The sequence below is a fragment of the Neophocaena asiaeorientalis genome, unplaced genomic scaffold, assembly GCF_003031525.2.
Source record: "Neophocaena asiaeorientalis asiaeorientalis breed wild unplaced genomic scaffold, Neophocaena_asiaeorientalis_V1.1 scaffold105, whole genome shotgun sequence".
NCBI lineage: Eukaryota > Metazoa > Chordata > Mammalia > Artiodactyla > Phocoenidae > Neophocaena > Neophocaena asiaeorientalis.
In genome coordinates, this window is record NW_020172162.1 from 529,493 (window position 1) to 552,285 (window position 22,793).

At 35.6% G+C, this 22,793-nt stretch overlaps 1 protein-coding gene across 4 annotated transcripts in view; it reads right to left on the reverse strand.

Annotated features, from left to right (window-relative positions):
- Positions 1-3,355: 3,355 nt before the first annotated feature.
- HACE1 (HECT domain and ankyrin repeat containing E3 ubiquitin protein ligase 1) overlaps positions 3,356-22,793 on the reverse strand; it is an 89,009-nt gene continuing 69,571 nt past the window's right edge. For 3 of the 4 annotated variants that reach the window (XM_024755854.1, XM_024755849.1, XM_024755870.1), the window contains 5 exons: positions 19,096-19,227; positions 12,216-12,314; positions 11,867-11,937; positions 4,663-4,776; positions 3,356-4,109 (listed from right to left, as the gene is read on the reverse strand). In XM_024755854.1, coding sequence (XP_024611622.1) covers positions 4,007-4,109; positions 4,663-4,776; positions 11,867-11,937; positions 12,216-12,314; positions 19,096-19,227 — 519 coding nt within the window. In that variant the 3' untranslated portion in view covers positions 3,356-4,006. The remainder of the gene's footprint in view (positions 4,110-4,662; positions 4,777-11,866; positions 11,938-12,215; positions 12,315-19,095; positions 19,228-22,793) is intronic. The other variant, XM_024755861.1, reaches the window with a different exon arrangement.

Genomic DNA, 22,793 nt, shown 5'->3' on the forward strand with positions numbered 1-22,793 from the left:
ATATGTTTAATATATAATGCTGAATAAAGAAAATACTAAATGCTATGTTCTTTATGAACACAACTATTGAAAAAATGCATTGAGGAAGATTAGAAGGAAATACAATTGTTGGGTAGTATAATTTATTGCTTTTTTCAAGTCAGTACATGAATCCATGATTTCCAGATTTTCCCATGTTAAATAAGTACCACTTTTTGTTATTTTAAAAAAAGGAAGGGCTTCCCTGGTGGCGCAGTGGTTGAGAGTCCGCCTGCCGATGGCGGGGACACAAGTTCGTGCCAGGTCCGGGAGGATCCCACATGCCGCGGAGCGGCTGGGTCCGTGAACCATGGCCGCTGAGCCTGCGCATCCCGAGCCTATGCTCCGCAACGGGAGAGGCCACAGCAGTGAGAGGCCCGCGTAAAAAGGGAAAAAAAAAAAAAGGAAAATTGGGGGCAGTGTAAATTCAAATAAATAAATAATAGAATTTGAGAGAGCTATAAACAGTGCTAATTATCAGGCAATATGGAAACAGAGCTTTGTGGACAAAGGAGCATTCCTTTCTTTGACTATGTTTCTGAGAGTTTAATTAGGATACTCATTTTAAATTAATCATATTATAAGTTTTGTGATTATGAAAACATTACTTATTACTATTGCTATGGCATTTTATAGATTCAATAAAACCTATTACTGAGTCTTCTCTTGATTTAGGATTCTGGACATTTAATATATATCATAGAGAAAATAACACAGGGTTGTGATTTAGACAAACAGGAAAAAGAGGTTATATAGTGAAAAAGTCTTAATCCCATCTTACGTTTTCCCAGATATTGCAAGTCTCTGGGCCACAAACTTTTCTTGCATATAACCCTATGTATACTGTATTTACACACTAATAACACTTCTATACACCTTATTTCACTTAATGTACCTTAGAAACATTTACGAATCAGTATGTATACATCCACTGCATTCTTTGTACATACTAATTTTCTATTGTATTTACATAACACAATTAGCAACCCCTTAACGATATTTAAATTATTTCTGGTTTTCTCTATAACAAGTCCTTAGTGAACATTCTTGTACAAATATGTCATGTATGGGAATAAGTATCTCCATAGATAAATTCTTATAAGTAGAATTGTTGATTCAAAGACTATGGTGTACATTTTTAAAATGTGATATTGCCAAATCGCCTTCCAAAGAATTTGTATCACTTTACACTCCAGGGGAACATTTCTAATCAACACAGATTTTTTTTTAAAAGCAAACTCCGATGCTGTCAACGGCCAGGAAAATAAATTAGTGAAGCAGGCTGGGGTAAGAAAATGGCAAACTGGAGAGCATGTTCAGTCATTGCAAGAAGCAGCTTCTACTCAATTCCAGCCTACTAATAATGCCTTCTAGGAATCTCTGCCCAATGTTAAACTGTCAGATTTCTCACAAAAGCCAAAAATCTGGACTTCTGCATGAAACCTCCAGATTTTTAAAATGTTGACAACTCACGAAAAATTTAGAATTGGTGTAACAAACAAAACACATGTGTGAGTGGGACTCATCTGTTGAGCCTCCAACGTGTGACCTATGTTTAAAGCTATCATTGCCCCACCAAAGCCAACAAAGACGTCACCACAACCGGCTGTGTTTAGCATCTTGTTGTAAAACTAGGATTTCATTAGATTACATTACGTTTTTGGATGAATTAGAAGATGGGTTTTATTAACTACGTGGTCACTATCCCCACAAACTATTTGAATAACTTAATCTACTCTTGCCCAGGTGTTTTCATTCATCAGTTTCCTACAATATGCTCCCTTGCCTTCTAGTTTGATTCCTGTAAAGTGCTGTATTTCTGTTTTCTTCCTTATATGAAACTACCACATGTTGTAAGAGTTATTTTCTTGTTAGTGTAATCTTCTTTTACCCAAAGGAGAAGAAAATCTCTAATCATTTTTTTATATTTGCCTTCAACATATCCATCTACTTACAGAAGAAATTGTGGGAATAGAATTAAAAACACTTGCTGCCTCTAGTTTAAATAGGATTTTTAATCCATATAAAATCTTTTTATATTAGCTAAATTCTTATTGTTTAGAAACTAAAGATAATATAAAAGAATAAACCCTAAAATTGCTAGCTCTATATAAAAAAATATTCAAATTCATGGATATAAAACCATGAGATTTTTAATGTTTTATTATCTCCTCTCCATAAATACCTGCAAAAGAACCAATCTGACAAAGCCAATGTATGATTATAAACAGAAATAAATGTTTGTAAATACTAAAATTATAAGCAATGTAATATTAAATAAATCAGTTACCTATCTGAAGTTAGAAGGCAATGACCTCTTGTACAATTAAATTTCAAAAACCAACATTTTAAAAATTATTAGCTTCATTTGTTGTAAATAATGCATCTGAATCCTAATTTTAGGGCTAATAGTAATTTTAAAAGATTTCTTAGTTTTTAATGTAATCTGTTGAGAGATGTTTTCTTAATATTTAAAAAAAACCCCACAATAACAAAAGAGGACCAAAAAACATGTATTAAAGAAGTTTTATGACTTAGCAAAGCTTTCAACATATATGCCTAAATACATGTATATACAATACATATTTGCCTATATTGACATATATACATTGTCTACATTTGTCAGTGACAAATACAGTGGCTGCTCATATCAGAAAATATGCGTATAAGAGTCATTTTACCAATAATGATGCCACTGGATAATCTATTTTTAGTTTCCAAAGGCAAGGTCCTAAACATTACAAATTCCCGTTAGTATTTTTAAATGTCTGAGTGTTCCTACTTCCCCTAAAAGGTATGCTGTAACTACTCAACTGTGTCTTTTCCAAGACACCCTAGGGGCTTCCCTCCCTGGTGGCGCAATGGTTGAGAGTCCGCCTGCCGATGCAGGGGACACAGGTTCGTGCCCCAATCCAGGAAGATCCCACATGCCGCAGAGCGGCTGGGCCCGTGAGCCATAGCCCTGGGCCTGCGCGTCCAGAGCCTGTGCTCCGCAGCGGGAAAGGCCACGGCAGTGAGAGGCCCGCGCACCGCCAAAAAGAAAAAAAAAAAAAAAAGACACCCTAAAATTAAACCCACTGCTTTGTATTACGTATACATTACTTGAACTCAACATTCTAATAATAAAAAGAAAGTTTACGGAAAAATTACAAACTTAAATTGTAATCTGCACATCAGATTACATTTTCAAATGTATCATTAGAGCTCACAGATAAAACAATAGTAACGAAAAGAAACCCAGTAAAATATCGTATTTTAATTTTATCTAAAATATAAATTAAGGCATAAGAAAAACTTTGAGACAATATATGTATGTGAAAAACTGACCACTGGAAGATGCAAATAATTCATACAATATAGCATAAGCTTTAATATATAAATTACATGTCATTTCATCAGCTGTTTATTAGTCACATCAGTCTAAACTTTACATATTAAAATACTGAAAGGCTAGAAAACATCACTGCAATATAGATTCAATATGGGAAAATACATATTTGTGGCTTTATACACAATGTAAATTAATCCATTCTATACAATAGTTTTCCAAAATATAAACGGCACTTTACATGCAATAGGACATACCAAGCTGGATGTCCTAATTAATTTACTATATAGAAAAATAAAGGAGACAACACCTTTTTAACAGAACAGTAACATAGCAGACATGGAATGTAGAATAAGATTCTGCCCTAACACACTCTTGGATAAGATTAAAGAAATATGAAAAAGGACAGTTTCTACTATTTTCAATTAGCATTTTTTAAATGAAGACTACTGTGATTTATATTTTCTAATTGTATCACAAACTGAGAAAACATAAAAGGGAAAAGAGAGGGGGAAGAAAGAAAACCTGACCCTTTATGAATTTTAAACATCAGCCCTGCCCGTGGGCTGCATTTAGGCTGCTTTTCTGTTGACGGTTTCCTAAATTACTTCTGCGACTCTGCATTGCGCTTCAGCAGTCAGATGAATTTTCCAGACTTCATTATGCCATTGTGTAACCATAGCTGCCACAATGTAGTGCCACAAGAAGCCTGTCCTTGAGTATTTCTTTACTTGGGTATTCAGGTAACTTGAGCATGTTGATGCTTTAAAAGAAAAACATACCACTATTAACTAAGAAATCTCTGAAATTTTTTATTGTTTTGTCTAGCAGTGAAAACACTACTCAAAATTAACGTAAAACCACCCTCTTAAATTTGCAATCAAATTGGAAAACCCTGAAGTAGTATTTAAAAACGAAAAAAAAAAAAAAAACCCTGCTGCATTGCAGTTTCCTTTAGCATGCAAATGTAGAAGAAAATAAGTTCCCTTCCGCCTAAAATAAATAAGCAATAGGGCAATTTAGTTTGAAATGATGGTGTAACTCAGTGATACTTATGACAGTGTAACTTTAGTGATACTTGAACTATACATATTCAATTAGAGCATAGGTAGGTAGTTTCCTCAAACATTTTCCCTACCAAAAAAGGGGAAGGCAAAAAACTATCTAGCTACTTATTTATCAGTGATTACAAAATGTTGAATAGAGATCACTGTTGAGATTTTCCTCTTAATGCAGCAATACAGTAGTTAGACCTTGATCATTCAAAATTAATCAGAACAATTTGCAATGCATTTAAATAAACCAATTTAACATACCATGTGCTTGAAGTCGGTAGAAGATTTGGAGTATATGGCACAGCAGCAATTGTAAAGTTCTGCAATCCACTTCCACCCATGATATTAGCAAATCCACCATGTGGGACCCTGGAACTAAGAGTTCATATCTTAGTAAGTCATGATCATGCAAGGAAAATCTTGGTAACAGGTATATTTCGAATTAGCAAAATGACTAGTATCTAGTAGATGTTCATTAAATATTTGCTGAATAAATAAATGGCTTACTTGATTAATTCAAGCAATAGAGGCTCTTACATATTATCCAAATGATTTCCCTGTCTGTGAAAAATATCTAGAGTCAAAGGGTTTTTGTTTTGTATTGTTTTACACGGTGGGAAAACTAGAAAATTATTTACACTTCTCTTTCCAGAGATTTACAACATTGGTTGTATTCTTTTTAAATGTCCCCTAACATAGTGAGACCACAGGAAGGTGAACAAACTCAGAAGTCTCACAGTTCCTAATTTCCAAACTTAAACTACAAAACTGCAGTCATCAAAACAGTGTGGCACTGGCATAAAGACAGATACACAGACCAATGGAATAGAGAACCTCAAAATAAACCCTTAAATATATGGCCAAATGATTTTTGACAAGAGTGCTAAGAATCTCCAATGGAAAAAGGACAGTCTTTTCAACAAATTGTGTTGGGAAAACTGGATATCCACTAAAAAAAAATGAAGTTGGACCCTTACCTAACGCCATATACAAAAAGTTAACTCAAAATGAATCAAAGACCTAAATGAAGAGCTAAAACTATAAAATTCTTAGAAGAAAATACAGGGGAAAAACTTCATGACACTGGATTTGGTAATGATTTCTTGGGTATGACACCAAAAGCACAGGCAACAAAAGAAAAATAAATTAGACATCATCAAAAGTAAAAACTTGTGTGCCAAAGGACACCATGAACTGAGTGAAAATGTGAGCCACAGGAGAAAATATTTTGAAATCATAAATATGACAAGGAATTAATATCAAGAAAATATATAGATCTCCTACAACTTAACAACAACAAAAAATAGGGACAATTTTTAAAATTTAAAAAATAGGGGGGCTTCCCTGGTGGCGCAGTGGTTCAGAATCCGCCTGCCAATGCAGGGCACGCGGGTTCGAGCCCTGGTCCGGGAAGATCCCACATGCCGCGGAGCAGCTGAGCCCGTGCGCCACAACTACTGAGCTTGAGCTCTAGAGCCCGCGAGCCACAGCTGCTGAGCCCGTGCGCTGCAACTACTGAAGCCCGGGGGCCTAGAGCTCATGCTCCGCAACAAGAGAAGCCACCGCAGTGAGAAGCCCGCGCACCACAACGAAGAGTAGCCCCCACTCACCGCAACTAGTGAAAGCCCGCGCACAGCAACAAAGACCCAATGCAGCCAAAAATAAATAAATAAAATAAATATTTAAAAAAAAAAAAAAAAAATAGGGACAGGACTCAAATAGACATTTCTCCAAAGAAGATACACAGATGGCTTATAAGCATTCGAAAAGATGCTCAATCAACATCACTTGTCATTAGGGAAATGCAAATCAAAACCTCATTGAGATAACCACCTCATAGGCATTAAGATAACTATTAAAACAAAAGATCACTAGAAAATAACAAGTATTGGAAAGGACATGCAGAAATTGAAACCCTTATGCGATTGCTGGTGGAAATGTAAAATTGTGCAGCCACTGTGGAAAACATTATCGCAGTTTCTCAAAAAATTAACCATAGAATTACAGTAAATATCCAAAAGAATAGAAAGTAGAGACTCAAACAGATATTTGTACATCCATGTTCATAGCAGCATTACTCACAATAGCCAAATAGTGGACTCAACCCAAATAACTGTCCATGGATGAAAGGATAAGCAAACTGTGGTAAACACATACAATGGAATACTATTCAGCCTTTAAAAGGACATATGCTACAATATGGATGAATCTCGAGGACATTATGCTAGGTGAAATAAGCCAGTCACAAAAAGACAAATAATGTATGATTCCACTTACATAAGGGACCTAAAGTAATCAAATTCATAGAGGGACTTCCCTGGTGGCTCAGTGGTTAAGAATCCACCTGCCAATGCAGGGGACCCGGGTTTGAGCCCTGGTCTGGGAGGATCCCACATGCCGCGGAGCAACTAAGCCCGTGCACCATAACTACTGAGACTACTGAGCCTGCGAGCCACAACTACTGGGCCCACGTGCCACAACTACTGAAGCCCGTGAGCCTAAGACCCGTGTGCCTAGAGCGCATGCTCCACAGCAAGAGAAGCCACCACAATGAGAAGCACGTGCACCACAACGAAGAGTAGCCCCTGCTCAATGCCAACTAGAGAAAGCCCATGAGCAGCAACGAAGACCCAACACAGCCAAAAATAAATAAATAAATCTATTAAAAAAATTATAAAATTCATAGAGACAGAAAGTAGAACGGTGGATGCCAGAGGCTGGGGGGTAGGGGAAATGGAAAGTTAGTGTTTAATAGGTACAATTTCAACTGAGAAAGATAAAAAGCTCAGGAGATGAATGGTGGTGATGGCTGCACAAATATGTGATGTACACAGAACTGTACACTTAAAAATGATTAAAATGTTTAATATTAAGTATGTTTTACCACACACACTAAAAAAGCCTGTCGAATAATGCACCAGGATTTTCTGTCTGAAATCACAGATGATATGTTTACATTCACAGGGAAAAAAAAGCAATCCAATATAAACAGATCTCTTCCCAGCATTTTTCTTTTCTAGCTGGGAAGTAGTTTGGTTGCTATTAAACACTTCATTGATGAAATGCCTAAGCTTACTTTAGAAATCCAAGTGAATGTTAAAAGGATGCCTGCATCTTGCTAACAAAACACTAACACATGAGCAATTCCTACTTAGGGAAAGAGAATATCTAAAGACCTGAATATGTCTGTAAACTGAAACATTACTTTCTGCATATTTACCTTTGCCTAAAAAATTAACAAAGGTGACCAAAAATGAAAAGGAATAAAAGGCAAGCTGTTTTCAATTTCCTACAGAGGCAGACTTTAAAAACAAGTATTCCACTTCACCAGGACAAGGTGAGATGAGCCTTGACACTGATTCTTACACAAATTATACCACAGTATTTCAATAACAGAATGATCAATCTAATGTCTTTCATATAAATAAATTTTGAAAAATAAGCTTAAAAAATCAGATGATCCCCCAATTTTCATATCTAAATTGAAATTATTCTGTAAACTGATATTCACAAACAATCTCTGAAACCTTACTCCTCTTCCTCTAAACTACAATGACTGGGCCCCACACGTGAATAACCAGTGGATCTTAGCTAAGATTATGGCTCATCAAGCTTAAGCATGTGTGAGAAAAATAAATGGTCTTTGGTTGAGTATTATGACACCTGATGTATACAATGTAAAATTACAGTTAATAAAAACGAAATATTTCTATTTTATACACAAATCATCAAGTCTGACTTTCATTATTCTTATGAGATAATGAAACAAGAGTAAGACATTTAAGACAGCCTTGTAGATAAACAAAATATTGTCACCACCATAAAATATTTTAAAGTTACTGTTGATACAGATTCTTGCTTCTACAACTGGAACACATATGACTCTTTAGTAAGATTCTTTTAAATTATACTATGGACACAGAGAAAGACATTTTACAATCTAAATATACATGAGAGAATTTTCCAAAAAGTGGGAAAAAAAACCCAAAACACACACTCTAGGTCTAGAATGGCAAATGCAATACCTATTGATAACGGGTCTAGTGTAAAAGGAAAGTTAAGGTTTAAAAGAACTTAAGGGCTTCCCTGGTGGCGCAGTGGTTGAGAGTCTGCCTGCCAATGCAGGGGACACGGGTTCGTGCCCCGGTCTGGGAGGATCCCACATGCCACGGAGCGGCTGGGCCCGTGAGCCATGGCCGCTGAGCCTGCGCGTCCAGAGCCTGTGCTCCGGAACAGGAGAGGCCACAGTGGTGAGAGGCCCGCCTACCGCAAAAAAAAAAAAACCACAAAAACAATAAAAGAACTTAAGACTTAGTTTGAATTCAAAACAAGGACTCCATGGAGACTAAGTGCTGAAAAGTGGATTCTTCAACCTGAAGGTAAAGCTTAGCTCCACGTAGTTTCCCCTCAGCTTCCTTGGCTTCTACTCTTTTTTTTATAACCTCTTTATAATTGCTTTACAATTGTGTGTTACTTTCTGCTTTATAACAAAGTGAATCAGCTATACATACACATATATCCCCATATCTCCTCCCTCTTGGCTTCTACTCTTTACCCACATCCTTCATCTCAGTTTAAATGGATTCGCAGCTACACTTCTCGACCAATTAAATAGTAAACAGTGCAGTTCTTTTCAGCACTGCTAACTACGACTGTACTATTGACACAGGAGACGTACAGTGTATTACTAATCGAAGTGTTTGTTTTTTATTCTACAAGAGCGGCAATCTAACAGACATTTTTAGTACTAAAGAGCTTGAATAATTGTTTCCTGCATCTTAAAGACTCATACAACTGAATCATGAAGGAAAATATAATAATTTATTAAATGGTGTTTAAATATAAACTGCTTAGAAAAATAATCAAAGAGCCCTGCCTTATAACATAAACCAAAATAAAGTCCAGATGGCTTAAAAATTGGTATGTAAAAACAGAAACTACAAAAAAGTTACAGAAAGAAAGGTAGATAAACATATATACACAAAATCTTGGGAGTAGGGAAGAATTTATTTTAAAAAACATAAGGAAAGTACTGATAATCAACTTGCAACCTAATTTAGCACTTTCATTATATAATTTTTATAAATTAAATTTATAATCTAAATTACAGGGAAATCTGTACATTTAACTTAATATAATTAAAAGGCAAATGATAAACTGGGAAAGATATTTGCAGAGTTAATGTCCCTATATATAAAGAACATTTAAAACCAAATTTTTGAAAATCATGGTAGAATAATGTGCAAAAAATAAAGAAAGGAAATCCACACCACACAAAGTATACGTATATGAAACTATGAAAATAAAAATGATTACATCCTGCATTGATAGAATAAAAGAAATAGGCTGAGGTGAATACTGATATTTTTCCAAAGGTTAAATGAACAATGTCTCAAGGTTATAAAATTTTATATACGTTTGTATCTAAAAATTTCCCTTCTAAGAATTTATCCTATATTTTTATCCTATATATAATATATATATTACATATATTACATTTATCCTATATTTATAAATAATCAAACTGGGCTGCAAGTGTATAAAGCACAAGAATTCCTTATTCAGCATTATTCATAAACAGGAAAATGTAGCAATAAAGGACTATATCAATTAAGGGAGGTCCACAGACTGAAGAATAGACAGCCATTTAAAAAACTAGATCTACAAATGAAACAATTTTTAATAATATATTGCTAAATTCAAAAGTTACAAAATAGGAACAATGTTTTTTAAAAATAAAAATTTATATATGTGAGAAAAATTCTGGAAAAATAACCAAAATGTTAAGTGATTATATTCAGAGACTGATATTAAAGGTGATTTTTTAAAAATTTGAATTGTCGGGCTTCCCTGGTGGCACAGTGGTTGGGAGTCCGCCTGTCGATGCAGGGGACATGGGTTTGTGCCCCCTGCATCGGCAGGCGGACTCTCAACCACTGCGCCACCGGGGAAGCCCTTAACGCTTTTTATTAAATTACTCAAATCTCTAGGTATTTCTGGCACTAAGTAGCCAAAAAAAAAAAAAACTGAAAAGATTTTCTTTCATATCTTTAGTCTATAATCTGTGAATAATTCATGTTTTATTCTTTGAAATTAGGTACATAGTATATATTATATAGGTATATAGTGTATATTTTTCTAATTATATACCTAAAAAACTAAGAAAATACAGCAAATATTGTTATCTCTAAATAGTGTAATTACTTAATGGGATTTTCATTTTCTTCTATCTATAGTCTCCATTTTCATCTTCTTCTATCTATAGTCTCCATTTTCAAAATTTTCTATAATGGTTATAAACTACTTTAAAAATAAAACAGTTGACTTTAAATTACATATATATGATAGATATATATTCACACTCTGTTTTTAAAACAGGTATGAAAAAAATAAATACATCAAATTATTTACAGTGCTTATTGCTGGCAGGTGATGGTTTTTCTATTTCTTCTAATTCTCTGTGTTCCAACTTTCTTAGAAGAACCATGTACATTTATAATGGAATGACTAAACTATATTTTCATAAATAGAAGGACACAGATGAAATTCTAACTTATCAAGGATGAAAATCAGGAATTCCCTGGTGGCGCAGTGGTTAAGGATCCGCCTGCCAATGCAGGGGACACGGGTTCGAGCCCTGGTCTGGGAAGATCCCACATGCCGCGGAGCCACTAGGCCCGTGTGCCACATCTACTGAGCCTGCGCTCTAGAGCCCGCAAGCCGCAACTACTGAGCCCACATGCCTAGAGCCTGTGGTCCACAATAAGAGAAGCCACCACAATGAGAAGCCCACGCACCGCAACAAAGAGTAGCCCCCGCTCACTGCAACTAGAGAAAGCCCGTGCGCAGCAATGAAGACCCAATGCAGCCAAAAATGAATAAATAAAAAATAAATTAGTTTTTTTAAAAAGAATGAAAATCAGACCTTTTCTTTTACATCTTTCAGAACTGTAAGTTAAAAGAGGTTTAAATCATCTAGTTTTCTAATATCTATGATATTTAATTGGTTCCAAAAGTAGACTTTTCAAAGTGTGGTATCACAAATTATTTTTCAGGCCACAAAACTTAAGACTTTAAAGTCTGATAAGAATTGGAGAAAAACTGCTGTGTATGGGTATTATTATGTATTGTGTACATGTGTGTGTATGTTGTCCCAGCAACAAATGTTGGCTACTATCATTGACTTACCTGCAGAATGAAAAGACTACCAAGTTATAAAATATAATATACATGCTGATAGTCCTGACTGGAACAGTTTATCTTTTATACCTTAAATAAACATTTATTGAGCACTACTATGTTTTAACTTTAATGCCTAAATAAACCTTTGTTTAATATCTAAAAAAATGGAAAAGGAGGTAAGAAATTGATAATTCAGAGTAATAATTCATTTTGAGTTATGTCTAAGCCATTAGAAATGGAATCTATTAAATTCTTTCCACATTATCATAAAAACACTTCTTACCTGCCAGTAACAAACTGCAACAGAAGAACTCTCTCCTCTGGAGTAATATCTTCCACAACTTCCCAGAACCACTAAAAACAACAATAAAAAACTCAGCTCATATTTCAGAGCAACTGCAGGCTTCTTAGTACCAGAGAAATATGCAATATTCATAAAGCATATTTTATTCCATGAAACTCATTTATCAGAAAAGATTTCATACAAAGCGCTCATATGCAATTCCCATGAGAAGATTTAGGGAAAAACTTTACTTTGTTAATTAATGTAGGTTTTCATCCAATAGTGCTGAAAAGCTTACAAGATTAAATAGCAAAACTTAACTTCATTCTAAGCTCTAGAGAGACTTTACCTGAATAACTGGATCTTCTCTTTCATAGCCACTTGTGTATTCAGTATTTTTTATCCAATCACTCACATCAATTTCTGGCATGCCAGAAAGCAGTAGCTCCTTTGGGGAAGAAGCAAAATATTTCATTAATCTTCTCTGGGGAAAAAAAAGTGATTACATTTAAATAGTAAATTTGCCTTAATTAGAAACTAATCCCATGTAAAACTGATTTATTTTTGTAACAGTGTCTGCAAGTCATCAATAACAAGTACTACCTGAGAGAGAACCCTTGATACTAATAATCTCAAATATTGTGAGATGTGGAGATGTCTCTACACTGATACAATTTAATTAAAACATGAGATAGGGCTTCCCTGGTGGTGCAGTGGTTGAGAGTCCGCCTGCCGATGCAGGGGACACGGGTTTGTGCCCTGGCCTGGGAGGATCCGACATGCCGCGGAGCGGCTGGGCCCGTGAGCCATGGCCACTGGGCCTGCGCATCCGGAGCCTGTGCTCCATAGCGGGAGAAGCCACAGCAGTGACAGGCCCGCGTACCACAAAAAAAAAAAAAACAAAACAAAAAACCATGAGATAACAGTTTACCTTTATATAGAAACACATATGCCACAACAGTTTATATGTGCAATAATTTTGTGAACATTATTATCTTTGGTTTATATATATTTCATGAATTTGTTAAATTCTATAAAAATACTGTACTCTCAGCATGAAAGTGAAAACAAAGACCTAAATAAATCTGGGTTAAGCAAAGGAAAAGATCAAGAAACCCTAATCACTAGAAAAAAAAGGAGTTATTATAATAAAAATAGTTATTATTTTTAAAAAACCAAAACAGATTTAGGCCTTTGAAGAACTCTATTCTGGAATAATTCCAATCCAACTTTCAAGTCAAATTTCTCCAAGGTGAAAAAAAAAATGCAATTTTCCTACTAATGACTTTTGGTATCCTTTTTTTTCCAGGAAGATCATCAAACAAACAAAATATCAATCCAATAACTAAGGATGAAATTAATAATGGCAAACGTATTTACCATCATGTTCCCCAAGAGAAAAGAGAACATGAAAAAGGCTTGTCCAAATCTATGAATCAGCCCGTATTTAACAGTTGGATGTGTTTACACAGTAAAGTGAGGTAATAACTAGCCTAAGCTTAACACCGACAAGCCAGAATAGCAGACTTTGTTAACGCAGAGATAGATACCATGTGGTTCAAAATCACTTCTCCTACAGCAATTCCTCATAATATATACCTGCCTAGTATAGAGTATGCTCCTAGTATAGAGTATGAAGGCCAATGTAAGGTGGTGTCTCAGAACTCTTGGGTGTTTCTGGGATCTATTTAAGGAGCCTGCAAGGTTCTCCCTTTTCCAACGTATCTGAGGCTGGATTTTCTCCATATAGTTCAACCAAGCAACATATCACAACAGATTATAAGCAGAAGCAGATATGAGAACCCAGTTTCTCCTATTAAGCCAGACATTAAAGAAACTTGCAAAGATGTAAAACAATGCCACTTCTCCCACTATTTTTGTTTTGTTCTGGAAAATGCAGTTTTAATTTCTTAAATGTTTTATTTATGTTAATATGTAATGAATTGTTATTTTTATGTGAATTAATAAAAAATTTTACATTTCTGTTTGAATTTCAAATACAGTTAAGTATCAATTACTATAAACAAACTCTTTTCTTTTAAGGGGTCCTAAGACCAAAAAGTTTGAGAACTGCCTATCTAGGGTGTGTTTTAGTCCTCCTTGCTATAGTATTATAAAATACTTTAACTAGATGAAGCCATTCTGGTAGGGTGCATTTTATCACCCCCAAATATATTTTCCATCTTCCTTTGCACATTCTGTGCCCCAAGAGGCACAGACTGGCTCTCTTGCCTGTTGGTTTCAGGTTGGGCTCCATCACTGGGAAACAGGCAGGAGTCTGCAGGTAAGAGTATTTTCTGCTCCCTCCCTGCTTCAGTACATCTTTGCAGTAGCTATGTCTCCTCAACTAGAGCTGCCACCTGGTGGCCCCTGGTGGTTCAGGCTCTCACCGGGCTCCTCACAGTAATTCCTCCACTTGTCTTCAATTCTAGGGGTGATAAGGCTTTCCACTGTTGCTATTCTCTGGATGCCTCAATGATATCTTGTTTCTTCTTAACCTGCCCATGCCTCTTTAAGTTCCTTCACTAAAGTTTCTTTATTTGAACCATCTGGGGAAATTCTGCTCCTTGGCAGTACCCTGACACAGATCTGCCAAAAGGAATATGGATGATTGTTACATGTTTCTTACAACCCATGAGTTTAATGCTCTTCCTTTCTAGGCTGAAGATAAGCTTTTAATAATATTAAGTATGCTTTCATTGTTAATAATTGTGAATAAAAATGAGTGAGACGATATTCTCTCAAGAAATCTGAAGCATTTCATGAACATCATATGTTATGACTTTGTGAAGAGGACAAAAGATCTTTATTATTCCCATTTAACACCTGGGCAAAAAAAGTTATTAAACTGACTGAAAACAGATGAAATGGGAAGTCCACAATACAAAGTACATACGCATATAACAAAAAGATTTTAAATCCCAATCAATAATTTATTTATTATTTTTTTAATATATATATTTTAAAGTTATATATTTATTTGTTTTTGGCTGTGTTGGGTCTTTGTTGCTACGTGCGAGATTTTATCTAGTTGTGGCGAGCGGGGGCTATTCTTCATTGCAGTGCACGGGCTTCTCATTGCGGTGGCTTCTCTTGTTGCGGAACACGGGCTCTGGGTGCGCGGGCTTCAGTAGTTGTGGCTCGCGGGCCTAGGTGCTCCGCAGCATGTGGGATTTTCCCAGACCAGGGCTCGAACCCGTGTCCCCTAGTATTGGCAGGCAGACTCTTAACTACTGTGCCACCAGGGAAGCCCCTATTTATTTTAAGATTTTTTTGATGTGGACCATTTTTAAAGTCTTTGTTCAATCTGTTACAATACTGCTTCTGTTTATGTTTTGGTTTTTTGGCCCTGAGGCATGTGGGATCTTAGCTGCACCCCCTGCATTGGAAGGCAAAAATCTTAACCACTGGACCACCAGGGAAGTGACAAAATAACTGAATTGGTCTGTTGGAATTAGGTACAACATATATAACCCATAAACTAATAGTCAGAAACTGAGTCATGCAGGTGTTCACAGCTCTTAGCTTACCTAGAATTTACATGACTCAGTGTTTTAATATCCTGGTACCACCATGGATAAACTCATAAGCAACACAGTATGGCAGGAGAGTCCCTCAGACATTTGAGGAACCCCTCAACTGTAATAATGTTATAGATACAGTAATCACAAAATGTTGCCACCATTTTTTTTTTTTCTTTGTACGCGGGCCTCTCACTGTTGTGGCCTCTCCCGTTGTGGAGCACAGGCTCCGGACGCGCAGGCTCAGCGGCCATGGCTCACGGGCCCAGCCGCTCTGCGGCATGTGGGATCTTCCCGGACCGGGGCACGAACTCGTGTCCCGTGCATCGGCAGGTGGACTCTCAACCACTGCGCCACCAGGGAAGCCCAGTTGTCACCATTTTTGAACCTGATGATCACCTCTTGACTTGAGACTGCGTTCTATCCACAAATGGACGAATACACATCCAGTTAAGGACACTGATGCTACTGGATACCTTCTTTTCACTAAAACTCTAGAATCTAACCAGTATCCTTTAACTCTGATGAACATCTAGCTTAGATGTTTGCACCAACTTTTTAAAAACGTTTTCTATCCCAGTGTAGCAGAGCCCTTTCCTACGAAAGACACAAAGTCACACCAAAGGTTCTAAAACCAAGTCCTACTTATATAGTGCACGCCACTGAGAGGCAATACTGATGAAGAGAGACTGGGCTATGGTCAGAGACCATGGGTTCAGTCTGGCTGTAACATATACTCTGTGAACATGAGCAAGTCCCATACCTTCTTTGGCCTAGTTTTTCTCATCTGTAAAATGGGAATAATAAGTTACCTCAGGGTCTGATGTGAAGGTTTTAAAAGTTAATACACATGAAGTACCTGGCAAATACTAAGTGTTTAATACTAATAATTATCATCACTGCATAAGTTAAGTGTCATGCCAACAACACTGCTCTTCCAAAACAATCCCACCATCTGAATCAGCTCAACTTAGTAAAGCCAGAGTAGAAGACAGACTAGGAATCCTGAACTAACTTCTAATGTAAGAACCACAATTAAAAACTTAACAGTAGCAAACCTAAATGTAAAAGACAAAGGAATAAAGTTTTCAGAAGAAAATACAGGAAAACACTTTCATGACCTTGGAATAAGAAAGTTTCTTAAACAGGACACAAAAAGCTCCATTCATTTAAAAAAAAAAAGGGAAGAGAAAAAACAAGTGATAAACTGAACTGCGTTAAAACTAAAAACTTTTATTGGTTAAAAGACACCAGAGTAGGAGAAGATCTTCATAATACATATATCTAACAAAGACTCCTATAAAGAATATATAAAGATTCCTACAAATCGGTGTTTTAAAAAACACAGAAAACACAACAGAAAAATGGACAAATTACTTGAATAAACACTTCAAAAACAGAGTATACAAATGGCCAATAAACATGTAAAACACACTCAATCCCACACTCAATACCAGGGAAATACAAATTAAAATCACCAGGAAGTACCACTACTATTCCACCTGAATGGTAAAAATAAAAAAGACAAAAATATCCAATGCTGTTTAGGATGCAGAATACCCAGAACTCTCATAACCTGTTGGTGGGAGTGTAAACTGACATACTACTTTGGAAAACTACTTGCTAGTATCTACCCTAATGGAATAAATGCACCCCTTAAATCCCAGCAATTCCACTCCAAGATATATAATCTACACAATAGCCTGAAACTGAAAACTACCCACCAAATGTCCATCAAGAGTAGAAAAGACAAAAAAAAAAAAAGTATATTAACACAATGAAGTACTACAGAGCAATGAAAATGAACACATTACAACTGCTTGCAATAATACATATGATTCTCACAAACAAAAAGCTGTGCTAAGGAAGTCAGATATATTCTAGGTGATTATTCCATTTACATTAAGTTCAAAAGCAGGTAACCTAGTCTGTATTATTAGAAGCCAGGAGAGTGGATACCCATGAGGGGTCAGAGTGACTGGAAGAGGACATGAGAGGGATCTGGGGTGTTAGGATTTCTCAGTTTCTTGATCTGGGTGCTGTTTCATGGGTGTATACAGTTTGTGAAAATTCATCAAGCTATACATTTACGATGTATGTACTTTTCTCATGTATATTGTAGTTCAATAAAAAGTTTCATTAAACTCAGTATCAGTAAATTATGAAGCAAAGTTTTTGTCAGTTATTTGTTTTTTATACATAGGTCCAGAAAATAATGTAATTTTCTGCTTAACAATTCATAAGTACTCCTCCATTTTTAAATACTAAAAATAGTAACTTTTATGGTTATACAAAAACTAGACAAGTCTATGCTAAATAAAACCATTCATCTTAACCGTAAAAACACAACAAAAAAACCTCAAAACTGACATTTAGTGAAACTAAGTCACCATGGACTTCAACATTATTTAGCAAATTTTGTCCACTACTATACTAAGACATACTATGAGTGATAAATTGAAAATACTGGTATATGTAAAATTAACCGGTACACACCAATGTACGGTACACACCAATGTATGGTACACACCAATGTACTTATTCATATATTAAAATGAAAGGCATAGGGTGAAACTCATTTTATGAGACAGAATAAAAGCCAAAGGACACTTTTCCACTGATCTAAAATTTATTATTCCAAATTATAAATTTTTTTTATTCCAAATCTAAAATTTATTATTCCAAACTAAGAAAGCAGCCATACTCTATTTAAAATATTGTGTGGTTTTATTAAGGAGTTAGACAACTCAAAGAGCTTACAAATAATTTATTACCAAAAATAAAAGAGAAAAAAGGAAATGGGGGAAAATGCAGACATAATTCATATAAAATCAGAAATCCTGTTAGATCACAGTAAAGGGCAAGCAAATTAAAGAAGCAAAACAAAACATTCATTAGAGACTAGGGGCCAGCAAAGACAGTGGACTCCATACATGGTTAAAATGGAAAATTATAAAATTATATACATGATGAAATAAGAAGCTGGAGAAGATAACAGAAATACAAGAAAATCCCTCAGTCAATTTTTCTTTTTGGAAAAAATAAAAGGTACACGAAGTTACTATCAGTATCCTTTACCTCATACAGCCAAACAAAAAATTTAGAAATAATGTGAATATTGCTTTTGGGAAGATTGGCCTTCAACATCTCCCATGTAGAACACTTTGGAAATACATTACATTTTTCTTTATCACCAGCTCACTCCATTCCACATTAAGAAATTGCTAATCTGGTTATTAACCTTAAGAGAAGCACAATCACAAATCTTATACCTCCCTAAAAATCAACATTAAACCATAATGTCTTCTACATTATTCCATTCATCACTGTGCTCCAAAATTATTTCTAAACTACATCCATTGGAGTTTTGTGTTGTGTTGCATAACAACAAAAGAACTGATGTTTGGGACTTCCCTGGTAGTGCAATGGTTAAGAATCCGCCTGCCAATGCAGGGGACACGGGTTCAAGCCCTGGTCCGGGAAGATCCCACATGCCGCGGAGCAACTAAGCCTGTGTGCCACAACTACTGAAGCCTACGGGCCTAGAGTCCACACTCCGTAACAAGAGAAGCCACCGCAATAAGAAGCCCGAGCACCACAACAAAGAGTAGCCCCCACTCGCCCCAACTAGAGGCGCACAGCAACGGAGACCCAACACAGCCAAAAATAAATAATAATTTTAAAAAAAGAACTGATGTTTTTCCTTACCAATTCATATTCATCAAAAAGTTGTATGAGGGAAGGTGGAATGAACATATGAAAGCCCTGTAAAAAAGCATTAATCTGAGGCTGAATGGCTCTTGTCATTCGAAGTTCAGTGACAAGCTGGACATACTCCGCCTATTAAAAAAAAAAAGTTTCTGTGATGATTTCTTTTTAATTTCACGTACTTAAGACATTATTGATATAATCATTTCTCATTTAAGAGGTAAAGGTTTAGAATTAATTTGGCAGAAATATTCATACACCTCAGCAAACCAGTAATCTACCATTCACTAACCTGTTTAGGCCGAAATCCTAAGAATCAATCACCCAGGTTTCTCTCACACCCTCTATCAGCAAGTGCTATCAGATCTACCTGAAAAAACATTCTCAATCAGACCTTGTCTCACCACCTCCACTTTTAGCACCTTGGTCCAAGCCGTCATCATCTCTCACCTGGATTACTGCAACATCTGGTATCACTGCTGCCTCTGTTTGCCTCTGTTACTGCTTCTTCACCACACCAGAGTGACTTTTTAAAATTATGTATAGATTTTTTTATATATAATTCAGATCACATACCCTCCTTCTCAAAACCCTACAATGACTTCCTATGACACTTGAAGTCCAAACTCCTTTCCTAGTCCATAAGGCCCGAAATGACCCAGCCTCTGCCTTGCTCTCTCATCTCATTTCCTTCCACTTTCCCCTTTGCTCCCTCACTCTATCCCCCAAATACAAGCTTGCTCAGGCCTCCGTGTCTGTATACTTCCTGGTTTCTCTGACTGAAATCTCTTACTAGACTGTAATCTCTCTGCAAGCAGGGGCTCTGTTTTGTTTACCAGTATATATCCTCAGCTCTTAAAAAAGAGGCTGTCACTTTGTACGTGTTCAACAAATAATGTGATGAAGGCATACATTCTACAAATTCATTTAAAACACACTTAGAACCTGATAAAAAGACTCATTTAAGTGTAGCCTATTTGATTCTGAGTTAAGGTAACCTATTTTCACACATTTTCTTTTAAAATACACATCACCATCATCTAGAACAGTGTCTCTTAAAATTTAACTAAAAAAATGTATTTTGGCTCAAACAAAATGAATTATCATCACTCTCTGTATATAAACCCTACCATTGTCATTATTCATATATTTTAAATTACAACTAAGTGAAACTTTGAGAGTTAAAAGCAATATGCTGTATATGGTTCTCACCTCCCAGGAATGAATGCTCTAAACACAGAGGGAGAAAACCTATTTTAGGCCCCTTCCTTTAATATTTTCTTTTTTTTGGCACTAATCTGATGCACTCTGTTCCCCCTGCCAAAAAAACGTCAGGCACTGAGCCAGCAAGTTATACATGATTCCGGCTATGAATTCTCCATACATCTCAGACCTACAGAATTGTCACAATGGATTACTCACAGCTCTCCCCAAGCCCTGCACGGCTCCTTCTGCAATCTGGCATGGGGAAAGCTACCGTCTCTGCTATTCAATCTACTCCCACCCCAAATCCCACTCCCAACCGCCCAAAGGTTTTTCTCCATTGTATAGGAATTAATCAGTTTCTACAAGTTACATCCAGGTAGTTACTAGAGAGAGGGAAATAGAAATGTGTGCCAAACAATCAAACAGAAACACAAACTAAATTTTCAGGATCCAATCTAAAAAAAATAATATATATAACACACTTCCAAGTAATAACCAGCAATGATTTCAGCATTAACACGTGATTATCTTTTAACTGATGTCTGTTCTAACTAAACTGCTTAATGAACATACTAGAATTTTTCTCCTCCATTCATTCATTAATAATTATATATTTCTCTCAAGATGTTTTGCTTTTATAATCTTAAGGTACTATTCACTAATAATTATTCAAGACCTCAAATTATGAAGCATGAACTGCTCAAGTACACTTTATTTTAATTTGCCATTGTATTCCATATTTATCAGAATAGTACACATTTTCTATCAATTAATTCCTATTATTTCCTCATACATTCTATTTTTAAAAATTAATTTCACAAATATACTAATGTCCCCTCTAATATTATTTCCCACATTTATTTTTGTAGCTCTGGCCCACAGTTATTAGATATCAATTTGTGAAAAATCAGCTCCTCCAGATACCAGTCTCCACATTAAGTTAATTTAAATATGGACAAATCTTGGTCTAATTATTTCTCAGTAAAATAAAATCCAAGCCATCACAAAGTCTCCTGAGTTGTTTAGTAAATTAAGAGTTTTCCAGGTAGTTGAAAGACAACTGTGTTTAAGAGAAAAAATCTGAATCCAGCTGCTTCTAAAATGTTTCCCTGCCTCCTTAAAGAGCACATCCTCAGAGAGAATAACACACATTAACGTGTTCTTGATGACACAATTATTACTATGAACATCCACTATTATCATACACTAACATTCTGACGGTTCATACTGTACAGAAATACACTGGTTGCATTCCCACCACCTACGAAGGCATCGAAGTGACTCATCCACACACTTCATGCCCTTGAGTAACTACATCAAATACCTTAAATGCTCTAAGGAAACAGTCAACATGTAGATGACAATCAGTCCACAAAACACTGGCATAAAGAGTTGCTCAAATAAACATTAAATATAAAGGAAACCTAAAATCCCACTTCATTCTAAGGTATTTAAAGAGATGATATAACTTGGGTGTGGGGGGTATTTTTATCCCCAACAGGTGTATACGTGCTCCCACCTGAGTTGTACTGTTAATTCTTTGAGGGCATAAGATAATACCAGATGCCACAAAAGTAAATTGGAGAAATAACTATACTAAAGAATCTGAGTTAGTACCTGTTCTGGTGAAATAGTTATGTTTATAGAAAGCTTTCAACTTACAAAGCCTCAGCATAGAGATAACAAAATAAAAAAGAGCCTTAGCAACATTTTCCTAGCTCAACCTCTGAGCCTCATCACTGATATAAGATAGGTAAGCAAAGAATAAGTGCCAAGGGAAAAATAAAAACACTAAGATTGAGATTCAACTTTCAGATATTACGTTCCAGTTAAATTGCATGTCTAGTTACAGAAACATTTTGTTTTAATTATCTCCTAGTCTTCTGAATGTGTGCAATGAATAATATCACCCCTTGGAAATCTTCCTTAAAATTTTAACTTCTTTTCAGGCTTTGAATCTAAATTATGTCTTCTTATGAGGAGTGGTGGTAACATTGAAAATTGACACCTTTTTTTTGAAGCTATTTTTCTTCTTGAAAATTTTTTTCACGATTTTTGAAAGATATATATATATATATATCATGTTAACTTAACTAATAGTTAACTTTTAATAGTGAAAGCAAAATGTTCTTATCCCAAATAAGCTGATAAACTTGGACATACTTGTAAAACTGTTTGAAATAGTTATTTTTACTTTTAAATTAATAGTTTAAAATGGCATTATGACTGGCATAATTCAATTCACTGTTTGAATATAAATGCTTTAGTAATAAAAGCTTCTTTCCTGGGCTTATCCACTTGATTATTATTGCTCTGGTATGTAAGAGTTTTCACTGAAAATTTCTCCACTGAAAACTCAAAGGATACCAGATTTCTTCTGCAGGAATAAGGAGATATAAGAAAAAAGAGACGCACATTTTTACAATGTAACATTTTCTAATAACTTATCCTTTACCAATATATTCTTTTTTTTTTTTTTTTTTTTTTTTTTC